Source organism: Haemaphysalis longicornis, unplaced genomic scaffold (assembly GCF_048455015.1).
Source record: "Haemaphysalis longicornis isolate Haplotype H1 unplaced genomic scaffold, Haemaphysalis longicornis Haplotype H1 scaffold_2, whole genome shotgun sequence".
NCBI lineage: Eukaryota > Metazoa > Arthropoda > Arachnida > Ixodida > Ixodidae > Haemaphysalis > Haemaphysalis longicornis.
The window spans coordinates 188468856-188491138 of record NW_027526295.1 but is presented as its reverse complement, the minus strand read 5'-3'; the positions used below and the strand labels follow the sequence as shown (position 1 = coordinate 188491138).

The following is a 22283-nucleotide window of genomic DNA, read 5'->3' as shown; positions in this document are numbered from 1 at the left end:
TGTGGGTATTTCATTGTCTATGTTTATGATAAAAACCTCAAGACCTATGTATTCAGGCTATGCTGCACGTGTTGATATCGCAAAAATATTGCTAAATTCACAGGGCGAAATATTTGTATGGGGCTCCGAAGAATACGCATTGCTATGCACATTAACGCTAATGTCGCCCCAAAGTAACATGTTGAATGGAAGAACTGAAGAGCAGTCGAGTAGTTCATCCAAAAATTCTGAAGAAGAAATCACGTTACTACCCGCCGGGGTGGCTCAGTGGCTAAGGCATTGCGCTACTGAGCACGAGAACGCGAGTTCGATTCCCGGCCGCGGCGGCCGCTTTTCTGATGGAGGCGAAAAGCAAAAACGCCCGTGTGTACGAGATTTCAGGGCACATTAAAGATCCCCAGGTGGTCAAAATTAATCTGGAGCCCTCCACTACGGCGCACCTCATCGTCTGCGTTGCGTCGGCGCGTTAAAACTTACAATCAATCAATTCACGTTACTATAAGGATGTCTACAGACTACAGCGCTCAAGTTATGTCTGTTTTTACGCACAGAAATTTAAATTATGCAGTGATACGCGTACGCAACTGCAGCACTTCACGGGAGATGCCTTGCATGCACCACAACTCGGTCGTTTCCTTTCGCACTTCGCCTGATAAATAGTAATTCCATCCATCGCTATCAAACATGACGTTTTCATTGCTCTACTGCGCTTCACAGAACATGGCAACATAAAAGAATCTTCTTTTCTTCTAAAAAGCAGAAAAGCATGCCTGCTTATGGGCGACGGGCCGAGCGTTCATCTGAATTGCTCAGAACGTGTTCTTTGAATGTACTGCTACGGGGCTATCTGCCGCCAGGCGTTACGGTTGATAACACCAGCAAATACTTTGGAAAACAGAAGCAAAAGGAAAACGGTTTGACTGCGTCAAGACCAAGACTTTAGTTCCAGGTGCACTACAGCACCGTGGGTACGGGCTATTTTGTTGGAAGGTAAGACTGCTAAACTTCACATTACACACACGGGATTCAGAGTAAGTGCAGAGACTTCTCGTGCTTGACCCTGGTACTTCTTTCGCATAACGTAATTGATTTGATTGATTGATTGATTGATTGATTGATTGATTGATTGATGAGTACGAATGACAAATAAATAAATACATTAGTGTTTTTATGAGGCGTTGTTCAATCCGACCACTGCGGGTAGGCCCACTGCCGAAGAGCTTGATTCATGTTGCAGAGGGCGATATTCCGTTCCGTCATAGCTCCAAGCAAAGCACTTCTGGTGGGATGATGCAGCAAGTTAGTTAAACGCGCTGATATGTCCCTCCCCGCCCGTAAACCGATCTTAAAGATGTCAAAATACCCGTATTCACCAAAAGAAAGCGTGGAATTGAACAATAAAAAGGCATTTTACAGTAAAATAAATTACGGGTCTTGCAAAAAAATTGAGCACCGCTGGAGCTTGAACCTTGTACGTTCGCGTCAAAACCAACGACTGGACCCATGAGATATTGATGTCGAACAGCGGGTTCTCTTTAGAATTTGCTCGAAACACTAAAAGTAGTGCTCGAAGAAAACCAGCAAATGGCCCTGAATGGAACAGCAAGTTGCCGGTTTGTACCAACAGGAAATCTCGCCTGCAGGAGAAATCTACGCTTGTGTGACTTAAGATGTGGTTGTGAAAGCGTCACCGTCCCTCTTCTTCCTTGGTGTTGTTTTCTTCGTTTCACTTTTGCTATGACTAAGAACCTAGCCCAATCGAACTTGTTTGACGTAATCTAAAGTGTATGTTTGGTCGCCATGACGCTAAGCTTAAAGGCAAACTTTTATGTAAAAGCAAATTTGCCTATTCCGATAGATAACAGTATGGCGAACATGTATATAAAGGTCACAGCAGCTGCTTATTAATGCATAAAATGTTAAACGCGTGAAAACACGCCCGCAGATCATTCAGTTTCCCGCACAACGAATTGTGCCATCCCGAATTCCGAATGAGGTAGCGTGGTATCTGTGGAGCTTGCCTGAGTGTTTTCTCTTTTTTTCGGTACATACACTATTGCAGGGACATTGAAATGTACCGTAAAGATCCGAAGTAAAGTCCAACCCAATTACAATGATCTAGAGTGAAAAATACGGGGTGGGCCAACTTTCGGGTCAGGTGTGAAAAACTACAAAAAAGAGGCCTCAGCGCCAACCAAAACTGCGGAGATATTAAGAAAAAATTTGAGATGGGGAAACTTTCGAGCCATGCGCGGAAAGGACAAATAAGTGACCACATCAACACCTGAATAGATGATTCGCGCTTATTTTGGTCATTGATCGGCGCTAAAGCCATCGATTTTAGAGGGGGGTGTGATGTTTCGGGGAAGAGCGTTCTCTTGGAACTTTGCAGTAAATAAATGTGCGAGAACTTTCGCATTCGTGTGTCTTTGAACTGGCACTCTCAGCTAGCAGAGTTGTATGGGTGCTAAACATTCCTCCCCCCAGAGGTAGGCTTTTGTTTCAGTTTCAATTTCGTTGAAATGTTTCTGGTTGCTCACAAGGGTGGTCTGAGGATGCATGCCTGCGATGAATGTGAGAACCTGCCGTGCCTAGGTACCACTAGCGCATATAACTGCTGCATCCATTGGCGAAATTATATATAATTTGCGCAATCGGCTTGAAAGGAGACGGCCAACAACATGGGCTCAGAACATGGCCTCCGCGATAGGCCGCCGGCGGCGCGAGCAACGGGTCGTGGAGGCCATGCTCAGAATTGCGTATTTTCTATACCTGGCACCACGCGACAGCACCGCGTTGGAAAACTTTGCCGGGGTAACGAAGCTCCGCCCATAGAGGGCTTGATGACCGACTTTGGTAGGGCGCCGTGATACCCCGATGGCGTCAAAAAGCCCTTTCCGATTGCCTTCCAATCGCACAGTGCAAGTTAAGCTTGCCGGTGAAAAGAGGCCCTCAGGAATGGGACAGCCATCGAATACAATTGAAATTGGGGTCCCGAATTGCTCTGGGCTCTCTGTGACAAAACACAATTTGTTCCAGGATAAGATATACAACATTATTAGCACATCTCAGCATGGATAGGCTGCTATGAGAGATTAACCGACACTAACCCCTCTTAGGTAAGTTAACGAGAATTTAGTTATCTAAGAGAAATATTGTGGTAACATAGGCGGCTTGACATGAATGTAAATTTCTATATTTATTGGGAAAGGGCTCCAAACCTTTATAGCTAACCTGGATTTCGAAAGGCGTTACGCCGCATAATGGTCCTGCTTTATCCATGCGAATAACGACACCCCTGCCCGCATACAGAACACCTTCAGCAGCGAGCAGAACTAGCTGAACAAAGCGGCACAGCGCGGTACAAGAAAGGTTTCTGTTAGCAAGAAAAAAGGCGCGCATTTTTCTTGCTCCTTCCGCATTCGCTCTCTCAGGAGTCAAGACCCTGTATGCATTACCTAGGGTTGTCTACCAGTGGAGGGGCGCGCTCCTCTTTCTTGCTGGACCGGTCATTGTTTCGTTCCGGTTGGATTTTACCACATCACGGGCCCGCTAAGACTCTGGCGCTAAAAAAAAGAATTTCCGTAAAACAAGAAGAAAAAAAATCACGCCATATCCACGGAATGAATGATGATAAGTGGGGCGAAGCTCGAGAGGGGGAGATCATCGGTAACCGTAACTCTCCCGTGAAAGTTCGCCCATTACATCATTAAGAAAGACGTAAGACTGTGTGCGTACATTGTACAAATCAACTTTTATTTTCGGAGTCAATGCTCCCAGGCCCAGACCTGGTGAAAGACCCCGCGCCATCGAGGACTACCCCACACCTCCACCACAATTTGTCACATAGGATAGGACACAACGGTAAAGAAAGAACTTTTATTTAGGGCGAACTTGTGCCCGAACAAGACGAGAGGAAACGAGCAAAGGTCCTTGCGTCTCGTTCGATCTCCGAGAACGACTACCTGCGTTTGTGGCGTGATCTCTTGCGTGATCTCCCCCTCGCAGTGCACGTGCGCTCGCGCTTCCGTTGGCGAACACAGACAAGCTCACGCTCCCGCTGCCGAGTTTGCGCAGCCGGTTGCAGCCGGTTCTTGCGCGTGCAACGCGGCCCACTTTGCGACATCTCCGAAAGCATGCGGCGTTCACGTACCACGACACACAAGGGATGGACAGACCCATGGCTTTAGGAGCTTCGCCCCTAAAACTACGGTACGATAACCGAGTTTAATTAAACAGTGCATCTTCTATATCCATCGTTGAGTACCCGACACATTGGCCGAGGTTCAGTTATGCAAACGTTTTGAAATGCCGCCAAACAGACTACAGCGGGGACGCTTCAGCGCCACGTTTTGTCAGCTAAAACTATATACTCACGTCAAAGTGGTTGCCGGCGTAGGACTCCCTGACTGGAGACATACTTCTCAGAATTCCTGCGCATTAAGATGGTTCTGCTAGCTGTTGCCAGACTACCATGTCCGGTTCACTGCTTGGTGATCCATTGGTACGAGTGTAGAAACTCTGAAGAACAGCCTTCAGGGCCGGCTTAAGCTCTACGTGGTAGGAGGTGGAAGGATATACCCTGAAGTGGTTCCACGTGTACTCTTTTTAATTGGCGGCAAAGATCTCAGAATTTCTGTGGAATAATGACCGAGTGCACTAGACGACACGTCTGCTAGCTGTCGAAACCGGGGTGATTGCCGCAGATGAATACACTGAAAAACTATGGGCACCTGAATTAATTTTATAAAATCTCAATATATTAATCCATGTGCCTAGCTCCCTTCCCAGAAAACACCAAGCATAGCGTGTGACAGGAGATGTGAGTTTCAAACTTATCCACCAAATTCATTACAGCTTCAGCTGCCATCACGCAAGTGGAGTACAAACTCTTCACATTGCTACTGGGCGCCCCATGGCATAGCGGGTGAAAGCCATGCCGGTCGAGCAGCAATTATTACCACCACTGAAATATCTGTATGCTTTATCTTCATAAGCTTTTGTATTTACTTAATCACATGTTCGTCACCAGCCAATTACAGGCAATGTTTTGTCATGTTTACGAGTATACCATATTTTTTCAATGCTTGGTAGTAGTAATAACTTTATAAAAGGAAAGGGGGCACAAGAGCCCTGGGGAGGGAATGGATGGCACAGGGGAAGAAAGAACACCTCGAAATGTCATGAGTACACATAAAGTAAAGTTCACTCAGCAATGGCATGTCCACATGCGCTCTTGTGGAGGAGCTCGGGTTCACTGATCATTCACTGACAAACTCACGTTACTTAAAAAGTAGCCGTCATGTTTAAAGCAGCAGTCATGAGGGGAGCCGGTTGAGACCGTTACACGAGCTTGTATAAGCCGTTCGCGAAGGCGCATTTGAGGATCGCTTCACGAAAGGCAATGATCTCTTCGAGAAACCAAGAAGGCAGCTAGGAAGGCGAGGACCGCAAAGTCGCTGCAGAGGGTCTGCTTCTGTGGCGGGTGGAGCGACATTTGTTGGCAGCCGCGCTCGACCAAGTTCGGGGTACAATGGGTGTTGCTTAGAATAGCTTGCAAGTGTTGAAGAGCTACTTATAGACACAGAACACAACACAAGCGAAAATGGGTTAGTGTGGCCAAGCAAAGAAGTCGTTGCAAACAAAGTGCGTACAACCTTATTGTATTTCTATTTCGCCACACGGCACCTAAATATTATGGTTGCAAACTGCGGCAACAAGCGTAAGCAAATAAAGAGCTCACAAACAAGAGTCCCTTCTTAGCGGCTCCCGCAAATAACCGTGGTGCTATCCCACGTTTACTCCTCATGCACAAAGCATCGTTCAAGCGTGAACAACCAGTCACGCAGAAAGATACCTATGTGGTGGCAGTACGTATGCACGCGTACAGTAGAAAAAATGCGTGCAACCGGGTGTGCGTACTACACGTAAGTCTCTTTACGCACCAGCTACGATATGAAGCTAGTTCCATTGTAGCTTGTGCATTCTGTCCAGTGTATTGTCGGTATTCCTTATTATCTTGTCCCCATTAATAATATACAATTACTTCGATAAAACCCTTATTCGGCCAAAAGAACGCAACCTACAGCGTCTTTTTCGCTCTTGCCATTCCGAATAGTGCAGAGCAGACAGCATCCACCCTGTAGCGACGAAGTGCTGCTGTGTTTTTGTTGTTATCAAGACGGTGTTAAAACCAAGGGCACACTGCAACCCAGGGCCTATCTCTCTGCTCGCTTCCTCAGTACGCAGGCGACGCAAACATCGCCTCTGTGCGTCTTGGCGCCGCGGACGGCTCCTTATCCGTCACGTGACATAGTTTTGACCCAGATATGGCTTTCCTGCGCTCACTTTCTCCCCCTCTCATCGGCCGGCGCCACGCATCGTCCTTCAAAAAATCACAACGCATGGCAGCCGGGCGGGAGGCGCGGCTCGCAGTGAATCACCTAAGTCCTGTTTTGTCCTGAAGGTAAGCTGGTGCTGTGTGCATTTTTCAAACACTTATCATGACGCAAGCTCCGAGCAAGGTTGCGTAAGCGGAGCCGGGAAGGTGAGACAAGTTCGTCGCGAGCGTCAAGAGGGATAGCCCGATAGCAGGGGGCGGGGTAAACATCAGTAAAACTACGCGAACTATGGCCCTTGTGTGTGGCGTATTGAGTCTTTGCCGCTTTGCAAAAGTGACCGTGGTGACAGGTAATTAAAACGGGACAGTGGAGATTGTGATTATGGCTTATAGCGGTCAAACGTCAATCTATCGTTCGAAGCGATGGCTACCTTCGTTGAGGTTTTGCTTGGGAGAAGTCTTAAAATGTCAACATCTGCGCAAGTCTGGGAGTCAAGGGGTGTGCCAGCCGCATTACTTTCGTTATAGCTGCGTGTTTGTGGAACGCGAATGACTCCCTTAAATGGCTGAATGGCAGTTTTTTTCTTGTTATTCTTTATTTATTTCTCCAACAGTGTACATGTCTAATACGAGACCAGGGCTAAAGGCGAAAACCACCTGACGGGATCCCGGCCGGCGCCCTTCCCACGATATTACATCAATTCAGCTAATACTTTCAACAGTTCTATCACAGTAACTCGCAGCATACTGCAGAAAGTAAAACATTGAAACTGTGCAGTTATCAGTTTCAGCTGGGTAACACTGAATATTTCTGCAAATGAAGATAATAACATGAACATGAGCATTTGTCAGTTTACACGTTACGAGCCTTATCCTCATGCAGAAATGTTCGTTATCTTACAAGCGCAAACACATACGGAAGTACAAAAACGTAAACCATATTAAACACACACAACCCAAAAATTATAATTTGTACTGAGGTTCATTCTAGGCGATGCATTTCGGCAGATATCAAGGTATTTCAAAGTTATTTTGATAGCCTCTTTCAAGTCCATAAAACACCCTACGTACATTGTAAAGAGACACAGGCTACCGAGTTATCACAAAGAGGACGAAGTCTATGAGTTATATTTTATACACGCTAAGAGGGTGGGTAATTTCTCACGTGGAGCTGTGTAGCATCCACCTACATTTACTGCGCAAATTATTTCACTAAATGTTTGTGTACGTGTGGGTTCTGATTGCATCTGTTCGAAAACTAATTCCACTTTTTGACACCAAATGAAGCACGCAAATAATAATGTGGCCTTTATTTAGGTTGTGGTATTCGTCGTTGATATCGCGTTCGGTAAACTTCACAACATCCAGCGGAAGGCTCAAAATTCGTATTTCCTATTCGAACAGAGCTGCCTGAATTATTTATTCACTTACAAAACATCAGATTATCCCAGAGCGCATAAACAGAAACATGAATGTAAACATACAAGCTCTTATTTTTAATGGGCACCGAAAAACTCTTGAAGGAAATGTAAGATATGTCCCGGCCACCCCTCCGATCAAAATCACCCGGTGGTTTGAGAGCTGCATGGACCATCCCAATGCCCATGACAGTTGTCACTGGCACCTCCAAATTCAGTTCACGTTATTTATTTTTAGGTTTATACCTTCGCAGCCTCGTGTTCTCAATCGCTCAGGACATGATTCACAAGTTTAAATTTGACACGTAACCCGCATTTATATTCGAGATTTGGCTAGTTGGTGTGTTGCTGTATTGTGTAGTACAGGTAATATCCTGGGAAAGTTCAAACAGTAAGAAGCTCAATGGGAACCTCTTGCATGACGTATGCGTCAAAGTAGCATAAATAGTTGCAGTCAATCAACAGATGGGAGTGAGTTGAAGGTATACGATTAATCGATTAAAATTCCAATCAAAACATTATGGTTTAATCGCGACAAAGTAGCATAAATAGTTATAATCAATCAACAGATGGGAGTTAGTTGAAAGTGTACCATTAATCGATTAATATTCGAATTGAAACATTATGCTTTGATCGCGAGTTTGGAAGTTAAATTAACGAGGGCCACGCAAGCCACGTTTGCCGTCTCCAATGATGCATGTTACTCGGCGGTTTTTTCTCTTCATTTTTCATGTTTTCCCCACGCCCCAACTTGCGCCATTTCGTTAGCGGCCACTAACCTCAACGTTAACGTTGCTTTTGTCCATATTGCTGTTCTCACACTCGACGATTTATTGTATTCGTGCTCGCATCCGTTAGAGGGACCCTTCATTGAACACTGCGCGCTGCTTTGAGCAGGAAATGAATTTCAGGGATTCGACGAACATAAAAACATGGCCCGACGTAGCGGAAACACCACCCAACGAAAGAAATCGGCGGCGGCAGTATGAAGAATTCACACTGAAGTTCAGTCTGACGTGGAGCCTCATTGAACTCTGGCCGAAATGTCCTTCGCCCCAAAAGGTGTTTTCCAAGGGAGACCGTCCTCGAAGTTTTCCCCCAAGATCAGCGAAAGATGTTCGGCGATGACGCAGATGTGTCGAGGCGTCACTAAACTCTTTGTATTGAATTCTGTCAGCTGTTTCCCGTAACGTCATGCCACGCCTCATTTTGCGAATTTTCTATTCCACCAGTGAACGGCTTTCTTCCGAGCTCCAGTTCGTACCTGTGCTGGTTGGAAACTGGTTCATATGTTGGGGTATACCAGCTACAAAAGCAAATATGGGGAGAAATTCGAATTTTAGCTGAAACTTTGGTGTTGGTAACGCAAAGCACGTCAATTGCATCACGTGAAAAAATATATTTGCTTATTCTGGAAACGCACCAGGGCACTTCAAAATGGCAGTTGGGCGAATCACGCAGGTCTGCCGCTCCAGCAAGACTTCGTTGAGAAAATGCGTCCAATTATCAGCGTCTACACTACCAAGTGCCCTTTAATGGTGAAAGACGAGAGCATCGCACAATCAAATACTACCTGAATTGTGTCTGCCATCCACGCTTTGAACATTGTCGAAGACAGTGCATCAACGTGTATTTTTGAGAAGGCCTTGGGTTCACCATGTTGCAAGCCTCGGTCCGGACGTGCAGTGGGTGTTAGTGTGGGCGCCATGTTCAACAGGAAGAAATGCGATGTTCAAGTGGAACTTTTTAATTTAACTTCGCTATCTTAACATGTGACTTCCGAGCGTGTATTGTCAACGATGCCGATCTCCCTGGAACGGCTCATTGGATAAACCACATCTGGGTGCTACGAACGGCAATACTCCAGGTTAAACAAGCCAAGTGCTAAAGCGGCGCACAGCCGATTAATGTCTCAGTGAAATTTCAGGGAGTGCCATGGAATAGGAAATTGATAGGAAATTACTGTGCACAGTTTAGGCCCGAGAATTCCAGCTGGGTGCCAAAAAGGTCAACATTCAGAGCCTGAAGATCACATCCCACCCGCTGCAGTGGTGTGTACAGGTGGAGTTCGCCATCACTGGCGTAAAACGGCTGGGTGCCGTTCTTCGAGGCGTGATACATTATTTTAGGCACTACTGTATGCAGCTCAAGAAGCCTTTACGCCGCTCCATGCAGGACCAAAATCGCGGCTAGATGCCTCCACCCGCGCGTCAAAGGTGTCGAGTGTGACGTATTGGAGCTGCTTCGGGATGCGTTAACACGCTTGCGAGATTGCCACTGATCACTAGGAGGAGATAAGTGCGGAACCGGGTACATACCCGCCTCTGTACTGAAGATACCCGAAAATGAGAAGACTAGGAATGATAGTGGTTCCGCTTTTATATGGCATTTGAAGGCCATGCTGATTGATTCAGGAGAAGAAGGGCTTCTTGCATAGCCGAATTAGTGTTACGAGATGGCTGTACATCCCTTAATTGGCCATTCACGAACCTTGCCTTCATTCGCACTGATCGCCGAGGCTATATGTAAGAAAGGCATTCCCAAGTAGTAAGCCATCAGCCACACCTAATGAAAATACCTCTACTGGAAAAGAAAAAATACCCGTATACGGCTTAAATTTAAGAGGAAACCACACGCTGCCTCGTGTTGTTATACCGCCCTATGCCAGTAGTACCGTACATGATCTGCATGCCTTGGAGAAGTGGCTGGGTCCCGGCTTCCTACCTGTAGAACTAACTTTCGCTATGTATAAATGCTCTTGTGCGCCCCAAGTGAATTCAACATCAGGCGAGTTTGTGTTCAGCGCAGCCAGAATGACTGTCAACAAGCAACAAAAGTTTCGGCTGCCGAAAAAAATGTCAACAAATTTTTCCGCCCCTCAACTAGATGAATGACCTTTGATTGTCCAAAACGACATCTATTCCACATACTACACAGTAAAAACAACCGTCAAAAATTAGACACTTTTTGCCTTCATTCAAGACGTAGTCCTTACTATGAAAACCTCTGGTTAATTTGTAACAATTGTATTTATGGCAGGCGATTCATCAGATTGAGGCATTGAATGCACGCTAAGACGCCGTCGAAAGTTGAATTTGCGAGCAGAGTGCCCAGTATATTTTGGCGCAACGTTTATCTGGCGAGGCCTTCAAGAGGTTTAGAAACTGGTCCAGCCCCTCTGCTTATTTTAACAGTGATGAGCTAAAAAGAGTTTCCACTTGAGTTCCTTTTATCTCGAAGCTTGCGATTACAGTAATAAAAGATTGATGCCGAAAACAAGCCGGGGTTGGTTGTCATGTACCCACGAAGGCCAACAACTCTCCCGTACATGTGAACTATCTATTTCGGAACTCTCCAAGAAAACAAAACAGGAATCTACGTCGCGTCTTGCTTTGCGTCGTCTCCCATGTTGTTAGCCAAGTAAACAGTGATACTTGAGGGCTTGCTTCCAAGGTACAACTGATTGTGGACGCTTTATGCGGTTGTTTTCTTCCACAAGAAACAGAGCAAGAGTAAAGTGGTAAAGTGTTCTCTTCTCTGCTTTTTCATGAAAAACTTGTAGTGAATAGTGTGCATCTGTCCCCATCATACTATATTGCCCAACTGGCGATATAGTTTATATATATATATATATATAGAAATAAGGGTTGGCAGTCGAGAAAACCTCGGAGAGCAAAGGGGAGGATGTGGTAGATCATTGAAACAGATTAAGAATTTGGAAAGAAAGAAAGAAAGTGAAGAAAAAATGCCCGCCAGTTTCTTTCTTCACTTCACTTTCTTTCTTTCTTTCCAAATTCTTAATCTGTTTCAATGATCTACCACATCCTCCCCTTTGCTTTCCGAGGTTTTCTCGACTGCCAACCCTTATTTCTGTGTTATTTTCAACGAGCCCCTCATTTCCTATTCTGATTCGCTATATATATATACACATATATATATATAGGCCCAGGCGCACATCTTAAAGCACGAGGACCTAGTGGTAGACCATTTGGTTAAGTTTTAGGTTGTGCGCACCTAATGTCAGGCCTGCAATTTTGTATGTCACACCGGCACGTTCATTTGCTTGCTGATGGCCGCAGCTTGGTGGATGCTGTACGGGTACATGCAAAGCTTCTGTATTTGGGTGCATTCCCGTGGAGATACCCACAGAAACGCAGGAGGGGCGGTTTACAAGATCGCCGAGGCGTGGGAAAAATCGCACATTCACTAGCTGCACCGTTACCTGTTGCTCTCCTACATACTTGTACCATTACTACCACGCGGCTAGCCCAGACTCCCATTATTGAACCACGAAAAGCTTCAGGTTTCCTTGTACCCTTAAGGAAGGTAGTATGGGAATATGATACCTGGATATATTTACAATGCGTCCAGTTGCAGGGATCTATCGCAGGGGAGAGCAAAAGGGGCCCTAGCATGGGTTGTAACCTCACGGATAACGTAAGATTGCGAAGTCATGATCAAGGGCCTCAACGCACCCTTAACTACGCTGGCTGCAACATAAAATAGCTTTTACGGTTGCCTTTACCTGCTAACAAAAAAAGCTCGCAAAACAATACAGACAAGATAGGAAACCTTATATTACAGTTTAAAAACTATGCGTGTCCAGCTTGAATTCAAGAACAGAAGAAAAAGACGAAATGATACGTCAATGTCATGACCCCGCCTAGGTTTTACTCTTTGGTTCTCTTATTCCCATTTATTTATTTGTTTATTTATTTATTTATTTATTTATTTATTTTTCTTTAAGAGAAACGCCTGCATTTAATTAAACTATACACAACACGGGCATTACGCGACGATGCTTTTGTTATAGAATAATGTCAAAGGAGCAACGCCACGGACGAGACGTAATTGTACATTCATCTATCATCCGCCAGGTTTGCCTCAGATCGGGGGTTGGCCCCATCATGACGGCTCGCATCGTGGATGGCGTGCTGGAATCGCCGTTTGACTGCGTATTCTACGACGTTTCGGCGCCGGACCTTATTCGCAGTCGCCTAGAGGAGCATGCCGACAAGGTGGTCGCCGTGAGTACCGCAAATAATTTCCGTCATGCAACCTGTATGCTCTGTGCACTTCTGACGCACCGCGTTACGGGCACCATGTCGCAGAAAAGCCGGCGTCGTCGGCGGCGTGAACTCTGATTGATTGATTGATTGATTGATTGATTGATTGATTGATTGATTGATTGATTGATTGATTGATTGATTGATTGATTGGCTGTATCCCTTTGTATCGGGTTTATGACGTGTGTCACCGAGCCAAATACGCTACTATATTGTATTACTCTGTAAATTTTTTTGCGGCGTTATTACGGCAGGTTCAAATTAAATTTTGCCCCGCAGATGCATGGTGTAGCGGGCTTACGGTATATTTTCTCCCTTGTCTGCCTTTTCTCTGCCAGCACTGCAATCTTCTTTAGTTACTTCTACAGCCTTGCTGCCTGCTTTCTCTGCATTACATTGAATACTTAGAGCGCCGGCAGGCCAATATTTCCCACAGGTGACATGTGCGTGGTCAGGTTATATACTTATAAATCCGGTTGTGATTTGTAGTTTATGCTATTAAGTTGTTCCGGTGAAATAATTTCTGGTTATACACGTGCGCTTCCAACTTGGTGAGAGCGAACTACGCAAGCGACACATAGGGGTGACGCAACCTCGTGATTTAAAAAAAAAATCGTGGAATCTTGCACATACGCGCAAGACCTGAATGGCGAAGCTGTTGTCGGGGAGCATTGCCAAACAAATAGTTAACTTTCGGTATCATTGTTTATGTGCATAGTTGCGGTGGTAGTAATCGTCGTCAGATGCATCAAAGAGGTCGTTGACTTCTTCGCGGCGAGTGATAGATGCAAAGTCATCCTCAGCGCTGTAGAGTTGCACCTGCTCAACTGGCTAAGCCTGCACTAAGTCGCGCAAGGCTTGACCTATAGACGGTATTCGTTGAAAAGTTTAGTGGTCAATTTCTTCGCTTGGCAACACTGGAAACGGCCACAGGCATGGCCGATGCGCCACAGACACGGCGCAGCCTGGGCCACTGCGGCCACTGCGGCCGCACGCCGAAGAAAAAAAAAGACACCGGCGTGCGTCATCTGCTCCGTTCCAATCCGATTCGAAACTGTGGCGCCAAGAGAGATGTTATTAATCGGACTCGCAGTGAACTCGACGCAGTACTTTGTGTTCGGCGAAGAGTTCATAACGTGAAACACAGTCATGTGTTTCACAGTCGTGCTTAGCACGGACAAGTGCTGCCATCCCGCGGAGCCCGACGTAACGAGTGACGGCGCACCACGGCCGGACTGGAGCAGCGGCGAGCGCGAAAGTGCGCGCCCGCCGCTCCTCCAGCCCGGCCGTGGGCGCACTCACACGGTTGGATGGAGGAGAAGAAGGGTGCCTGATCTGCAGGCCGTGCGCACAACGTCGCCTAGCAACAGACGCTTGGCCACACATATGGCGGCGCAAACTTGGTTGCCGGCATGCATTCCACGCCATTGAATACCGAGGATAAGGGAAGCTGCAGCATTTCTTTATGTGCGAGCACTGGAGAACAGATCACCACGCGTTTGTGCAAGCTCGAAATTGTTTATTTACATCTAACGCTGTTGCTTTGCACCGTTGTAGTACTAGTCATCGTCATATGCATCGATCTGGAAGTGTTCCTCTTTCCAAGCATTACATGCTCGGTATCGCTTCATGACAGCGCTGGAAGTTGTTTTGTTGTTTATTTTTGTCACTGCGCGAGCCGGGGAGTCGGCCATCGCGAGCGCTCACTATTTGCTTGCTCTTCGTTGGTTTTGCCAGTTTTTTGGTTTTTGTTTTTGTTAAAGCCAATCCGCGTGTCGGGAACGCTCGGCGTTCGCCACGATGCAGGCGCTTTCTAGCGCTCCGCATTTTCCTGGTATTTTTTCCAGCAACTCCGACCTTCGGACTTGTACAACGTTCCCGCTGTTAAACCAAGATTTAATGCTATGAATTTATCCAGCAAAATTGAAAGAAGGTCTACTCAAAGCAGGACACTTTGCCCCGATCCTGTGAGCGGTTCTCGTGGCATTCTATATTTGCCGAGAAAGTTGTTTATCGATTACGGTGGCAGTATACTTCAAATCAAGCACCGGGCGGTGACGAGCCCGATGTGAGCTACACCACCATAATGTATTTGAGCTAGAATAATAATGGACATCGGCGCGCATACTTGAAACGACAAGGCGTGATCAGGATATTTACGAAGTCATCTAGCCTTCGTTAATATCAATACCGAGAGATGTAGCTGCGAATGATCTACATAACAGTAGTGTCGTAAGTGAATTAACATAAAACTTTCAGTAATATTCTCATCACAACAGGGCGATCGATTGTTTGAAGTGCATGTACAAGCACCAGAACCTAAAGCTTTCGACGTGAACAATACTCATGCCCATTCTATTACATTCCTTCTCTTCGCAGGTTGATGTGGACGCGCACTTCACGGGTTCCGAGCTTCTACGCCGCATCCAGCTCTGCGCCGCCGGATTCCGCCGTGAGGGAATCCAGAAGGGAACGCGCGTCTGCTGCCAAACCGGAAATGCCCTCGAGAATATGGTTGCGGCCATGGGTATTGTTTTCGCCGGCGGTACCCTAGTCATGGCCAAGACGGCCTTCGTGGAAAGTAAGCCATCAATCTTGTTTGCGCAGATTCTTGTTTGCATCATGGTAATTTAACATGCAAGACGTCACTTGGCTTTATAACTTCGGGTAACAAGACCCATGTTATTGCTCTTTTAACAGCCGAGCTGTTTCGGCCAACACAAATCCGTCTGCGGAGACAAAACCCCGAGCGCGCGTGAGCGCCTGGCTCGCGGCGACCTCCCGGACAGCAAAAAAAAAAAAAAGAAAATTCTGCACAAATTCACAGAATTATCTACAATGCGTAGAATTCTTATACCGCTTATCATGAGTGTGAGTTTTTGCGGTGAATTTTTTTTTGTTTTTCTAAATCCTGGAGGACCAAGTGTCTCCATTTATGCTATTAAAACGATTACATTTAGGAACTTTCCCCGACATCTGCATTATTGTGGAAATGCAGGGCGTTTCACGGTTCGCCAGTTTCCGTAATTATATTATACTTTTCTTATTTTTTTTATTTTTCAATACTTCATGGGATCAATTATCTTAATTGACGCTATCATTACAGGTGAAACTTTTGGGCAATCTGCATTATTGTGGAAATGCCATGCGTTATACATTTTGCCATTTTTCGTAGCTTTTTATATTTATTATTTTTAGTTTTTCAACATTTCTACCGACAAATTATCTCCATTTACGTCGTTATAACGATTACATTTGAAACTTTCGCAAATTTTGCGTTATTGGGAAAATGCAGGGCGTTACACGATTCGGCATTTTCCGTCAATATTTTATATTTTTTCTCATTTCTCGTTTTTTAAAATTTTGTTCAGCCAATTAGCTCCATTTACACTATTATAATGATTACAGGCCGAACGTTTGTGAAATCTGCATTGTTGTGGAAATGCGATCGCTATACGTTTTGCCACGTACCAAGAGTTTTTTTTATATTTTTCTTAATTTTTTAGTTTTTCAAAGTTTAGTGCGACCAGTTATGCCTATTTACGCCATAATAGCGATTACAGGTGGAACTTCCTCGATATATGCATATTTGTGGAAATGTAGGGCGTTACACGCTTCTGGCTGTGGGGGTACTCGGGAAAGAATGATGCGAATTAAAAAAAGAAAAAAAAAACAACGAGCGTGTGCCTTGAGGCGACCTTCCGGCATCGCCTTGTCTTGCGTGTGAGCTTACGCCAAATGAGGAGATTCTGCATTCGACGTCGTCATCGCGAAGCGACGGGGGCGCCCCGGGTCTGCCGCGCCGAAGGCGATGCCGACAAATCTGTCAAGCCATCCCTCCACAATCCACACGAGGAGGCGGCCACCGGACCAGCTGACGAAGAAGTGGTCTACCGAGGCGAGGACGCGCCACAAGAGGATTTGCCCTAAGCGGCGGTGCCGTCGGAAGACGACGACGAAAGGGATGACAACGATTGCTACGTACTGAATAAAACACTGTACATACTTAACGGGGCTTTCTTTACAGTGCCGTTCAAAACGGCTTTGCACTGCTGGGGTCCGGCTGCAGCCTCTCTCCTGGGATCCGCTGCCAATGCGGGGAGGAGTTAGGTCGACCCCGAGCTCCGATATTTTTCCAGCCTTGCACCACTAGTGCAAGCTGCGCCAATTCTTTAAAGCGAAGCTGTAGTGTTCCCACCGATGCCGTTGTATGCCAATACACCCTGCATTTTGGGGGAGGCATATAGCCAAGCCGAGTCACGCCAACCGAGCCCTGCGGGTTGGCGTGAGCTTGAGCCGCTTAAATTGGGAGATGCGATGAGTTTCGTCCAGTTCCTCCCATGTATTACGAACGCCGAGCTATAGAAGTTTTCTACGGCACCCGTTAAAGATCCCCAGGCTTTCAGAATTAGTGCGAAGCCCTCCTCTACGGCGCGCCTCATTGCCCATGTAGCGTCGGCGCGCTATCCCCCAATCAGTCCATCAATGTACAAGTTTTCTTGTTGCAGGTTTTGGATGTATAGTTCAAGGGCGAACGAATGGCGACGTTTAGTTTTTCCTTCTCCGCGGGCTTCAGGGGAAAGTACGATGCCTCGTACGTAACCGGCTAATAATGATGGCGTGAATAATACGTAGGGTGTCTTTTTCTTGTAGCGAAAATTGCTGATCACCCTGTCGATGAGGTGCATGAGTTCGTTGAGAGTCCGTTGCAACTTGCAAGGGAAGGATAGTCTGGGCACCCGATCCATCTGTTGGTATGCTGAGACCTAGGATTCGTAGGTTTGGGACCTTGGGGACGGAGTGGTCAATAATGGTAAGTTCTTGATCTGCTATGGCGTACGTGTGGACGTTTTTTATATGTTCTGTGCACCGGGTTAAAATGGCAGATTTTTCGGAGGCACACCGGGGTCCTCAGGGCTTGCAGGTATTGTTGGGTCACCTGAATGGCTGCTTGAAGTGCGTCTTGGTTGCCGGCCGGACATTCAGTGGAGGCACAGAACGTTAGGTCGTCCGCGTATGTATTGTGGCGCAGGTTCGGGATGGCGTTTACTAGAAGTGGTAAGTCTTTCGTGCTGACGTTGAAGAGTAGTGGGGATACTACCGACCCCTAAGGAGTGCCATGTGGTTGGTATGGAATGCGTCGGGTCTAAGGTGTACGATGCTCTCTGTTGCTGTGCGCTGGGTGAGAATTTAGACGAAGTATTAAAATTTGCGCTTGCCACAGTTTGTACATGCGAGGCCTTGAAGGATGGCTTGTTGTGAAACGTTTTCTAAGGCTCCGTTAATGTCGGGGGCTAAGATAGACAACTTACGGCGGTTATTAAGGTTGTCCAGTACTTACGCTTACCAGAACTTACCCAGGACATACTTACCAGGACATGTCCAGTACTTACCCAGGACATACTTACGCTGCGGTAGTATGTCCTGGGTCCTATTTAAGTCTACCGTCCTGGGTCGATAGGTGTGGGTGGAAGCCTTACGTCGTGTGAGGTAAATAGCCGTTGTCTTCCATGTGGGGCGAGAGCCGGTTGTGAACAATGTGTGCAAACAGTTTGCCAACGCATGAAGTCAGAGAAATAGGCCTTAGATTCTTGTAGTTTAAGGGTTTGCCTGCTTTGGAGATCTGTGTTTCCACCGCGGGGGCAAGGAACCTGCCAGCCCGCCCTAATTGATGTAGGCTAGGAGATTTTTCAAGAGAGCACGATCAAGGTTTCGCAGTAGTTTATTGGGGATTTTATCTCAACCAGCAGTGGTGTTGCGGGTGAGGTTGTACGCTGCCGCCTCGATTTCAGCAAAGATGAGAGAAAGAGAAAATACATTTTAATGAGCTCCAATGTGAGAGTGAAACCCTAGTCCGGGAATTCATGAGTTGCCCTAGCCATCTTGGCCCGCGTCACCAGGAGAGTCTGGTCCTCCGTTGAATTCGAATTGTTATTTTGTACCGCGATTCAAACGATAAGATATAAATTTCCCCTCCAATTTAACTGGCTGCGTTTTAAGGCTTTCGTGACTGAGATCCGTGTTTCAAGGCGGCGTTGGCAGACCTCCGTGTATTCTTGGAATGACCGTACAATCTGAATTAAAAAATTATTTAACAGTAGCTGTTACCACCGCAACTGAAACCTGGCCCGTTTTATTTCAAGGACGTATTTTTCTCTGGTTAAACGGACCCGCGTGTTTCGACATCGTATCAGGTTGTGAAGCTGGCATTGCTACACACAGCAGCATTACAGCCCTACTTTTCTGTGCTTAGTGCATACTATGGGCTCCTATTATTCTTTTTTGCTGTGCTTTCAGGGGAACTGAGGTACCAAATAGAGGACAGCCAATGCCAGTGGATTCTCACGGACGAGATTAATTCATCTAAGGCATTGGAAGTGATGGAGAAGGTTCCTTTAAAGGTAGGAAAACTTTAGCCTCAAACATCTGTCTTGTCATTACAGTGCCATAAATTTAGGGCACACACTACAAAGCAAACGCCGCGCGTGCGTGTGTGCACGCGACGGTGCGACAACAATGGGCAGGCAGCAGTTTTGCTCACACACCCATAGCGAGCCTGTTTCTACGACAGAAAAAAACATTGGCTCTAATCTACGCTGTGAAGGTGGTTGGATTTTGAAGCCGTAAACGACACCGACAACGATTACCCATGCGACGTCACTTGAATTTACGCACGTGGCTCTACAAAGAACAAAATCAGAGGCTCTGCCAGCCTTTACCTGGGATTCGTGGGGTGGTGTCCCGAACGCAGAAGCGTCGCAGAAATAAAACGGAAACTAGCGTCTTTCGACTTGTGAAGAGGAGGGCGGCACGCGCGTCTATGGCGTCGTCTCTCTCACTGCCTCCCCCTCTCTCTGGCTTCATGTGTCGCCTCCAAAAGGCGCCTTCCCCCTCCTCAGACGCTGAATCGAAACCACCGTCTGTCTCCCCGTCTCCATGTGTGGGCGTAGCTTAGTCGTCAAGACGAAGGTCTCTCGCTTCGCTTCTTTTTGGGCCCAACTTCGATCCCTGGCCCCTGGCCGTGTCAGTAGTTTGTGCAGCCTCGGGGTAGCCAGTAGCCAACAGTAGCCTGGAAGTTTTCTTCTGACGTGGACACAAAAATTTCCTTGTCTGGTTAGAGGTATACTGCTTCACAGTAAAATTGCCGCAGCTTGCACTAGTGGTGCAAGGCTGGAGAACTAGCAGATCTGCTAGCCCCTCTTCTTTCGTCGGAGACCCGGCTGTTGCACCTTACATTGACTTTCGAACTTGCCGCTGAAAGTTCTCCATTTTTGGCAGGCCTGAATCGTTTTGTGCGTAGGCTTTCACCCGTCTCGCAAAGTGGAACGAGTTATCACGCGCTAGAACCCGCAGAAACCGGCTTCGCTAACTCAACGTCTGGTGCGAAAACATGTGAACTGGCGATAACAGGACGCGATAGTTCACGGCACGAACGGTGCTCAGAATGTTCTGAAAGTCGAGCTGGCCGACGCCGCACGCTCGTCACGAGGCGCACGCTTATGTGGGCTCGGTATTTTTAGGGCGCGTCCCTTTAACGCCCCGTAACTGGGTTTCGCGAAGGCGGCGTAGGCGTCCGTTGCCGTCCGCGTAACTGAGTGAGCGAACGAAGCAGTGAAGGCAGAAGGGAAACGGAAAGGAGCGTCTGGCGAAAGTGTGAAAAGAAGGGCGGCAAGCGTGGCTATGGCGTCATGTCTCTCACTACATACCCATCGCCCTTTCCCCAGACGCTGCTCCATTCACCACACATCTGAACCAGGTGATAGTTGGGCGGGAGGTTCAAACAACGATTTGCGACAGGCTCGCGGCTTCTACGTGCGTAGCTCATCCTAACCACGTGACATTTGCGCGGTAGGTTCAAACACGATTTGCAACAACATGCTTGGCTCGCGGCTACTAGGCGCGTGGTTCATCCGAACCATGTGACATTTGCGCAGGAGGTTCAAACATAATTTTCAACAACCTGCAGCCGGCGGCGGTGACCAGGACCCGCTTTTTAGATAGCTACCTGCCCGTCTAGGCTGGCAACAGTTGGAGCCAGCGTGCCGAAAAATTGCGGTGTAGGGACGACACCCTCCGTCACATGGGGCTAAGTTTAATCCCTAAACTCATTAGCTTCGTTTCGCTCGTAGTGAGGCTGAGACTTCTCGCATAAAAAGTAGCGGTCGTACCAATAAATGCCGATTGTACCGATCACCACCTATAATACCGGCAAGCAACGAGAATCCAAAGTTAAGTCTCGAACCGTTTCTTACTTAGGCAAACATCGACGTACGCAAGTAAACCACACTGCTACCATACCCGCCTGCTCGGACGGCATTCTTGATTTTGGAGAATTTCGTTCATTTAAACATGCGTAAAATTTGTCGACTTTTGGTTTACATCGAGAAGCTTCTTTTGACGTGAAGCTCGTATATGCACGTGCAAATGTTCACAGGGAAGGCTCGAATTTGTATAAACACACCAAAAAGGACACTGTGTGCGTGAAAGCGCTGTCATTCTTTCGGGAAAACGGAAGAATTTTCTAGCAAAGGCAGGACTAATTGACGGCAGTCATTTCAGCGACTGCAACGTTTCCACATTAGTGAGGCGCCACGTTTGTAGGAGCTCCGTCGGGGAGGCCCAAGAAATGGGCAACTTATTGGGTATGACAGCCGTCCCCGGTAAATACTTGTTATGAGAAGGAAAGGTATCTTCAGGATATCTTTTTGAAGCGATCAGAAGCGTACCGAAGCGATCAGAACCTGGTGAAAACAAACAGCCTTTATCGCCTGCCGGGCTTTCTGAGCTGTACGGGTCAAATACCGCCGCGTACGATATGCTCACTGAAAGTACGATGCAGAAACCTTGCAAGATCTTTCAGATGATTCTTTCGCGAAAGCGTTTCTTTTGGCTAGGTCTGTCTCCGAGCCCTTTGTTTAGCTCGACTATAACCTACAACCTCGGCACCTTACTCACTGCAGCTACTTTTTTCAAGAATCATTTTTTATGCTTCCGCTACACTGCCTCCACCGAAGCTGAAGGCGAATTAAGACTGCGTGGGAAATCTCTGACGCACCCTCTTTTCTTCTGTTATACTCAAGCTATGCGTCGGAAGGAAACGAGAATTAACCACGCACAATGTGTTCCTTCCTGTTTTCCCGTTTTTTTAATATGCTGCGTAAAACAGCGTGCACAAAGGGTTTTTGATGTTCATTTTTACTGTTGAATTCTTTGTTTACGCCGTGAATATTTTGGGGGATTTTATTCTTTCGGATGCTTATTCGGTTTTATTCTTTCGGAGCAAAGGGTTGGTAGCTGTCGACAGTTTTTTGCGGACGGTATCGTGGTTTGTGCACGTTCGGTGGACGCCGGCCAGGTGGGGGCTTTCGCCGGTCGAGCCAAATAAGAATTAAGCATTAAAAACTCCTATTTAAGTCTACCGTCAAGCCCATGGAAGGTGGGAAGTCCTCCAAAGTGAAT

The 22283-nt window shown here is 46.8% G+C and overlaps 1 protein-coding gene across 1 annotated transcript in view; it reads left to right on the top strand.

The window, feature by feature from the left end:
- The first annotated feature begins 6309 nt into the window (after positions 1-6309).
- Positions 6310-22283, top strand: part of LOC144169657 (uncharacterized) — a 35347-nt gene continuing 19373 nt past the window's right edge. The window contains exons 1-4 of the mRNA XM_077698924.1: positions 6310-6466; positions 12636-12785; positions 15204-15405; positions 19122-19225. Coding sequence (XP_077555050.1) covers positions 12666-12785; positions 15204-15405; positions 19122-19225 — 426 coding nt within the window. The 5' untranslated portion in view covers positions 6310-6466; positions 12636-12665. The remainder of the gene's footprint in view (positions 6467-12635; positions 12786-15203; positions 15406-19121; positions 19226-22283) is intronic.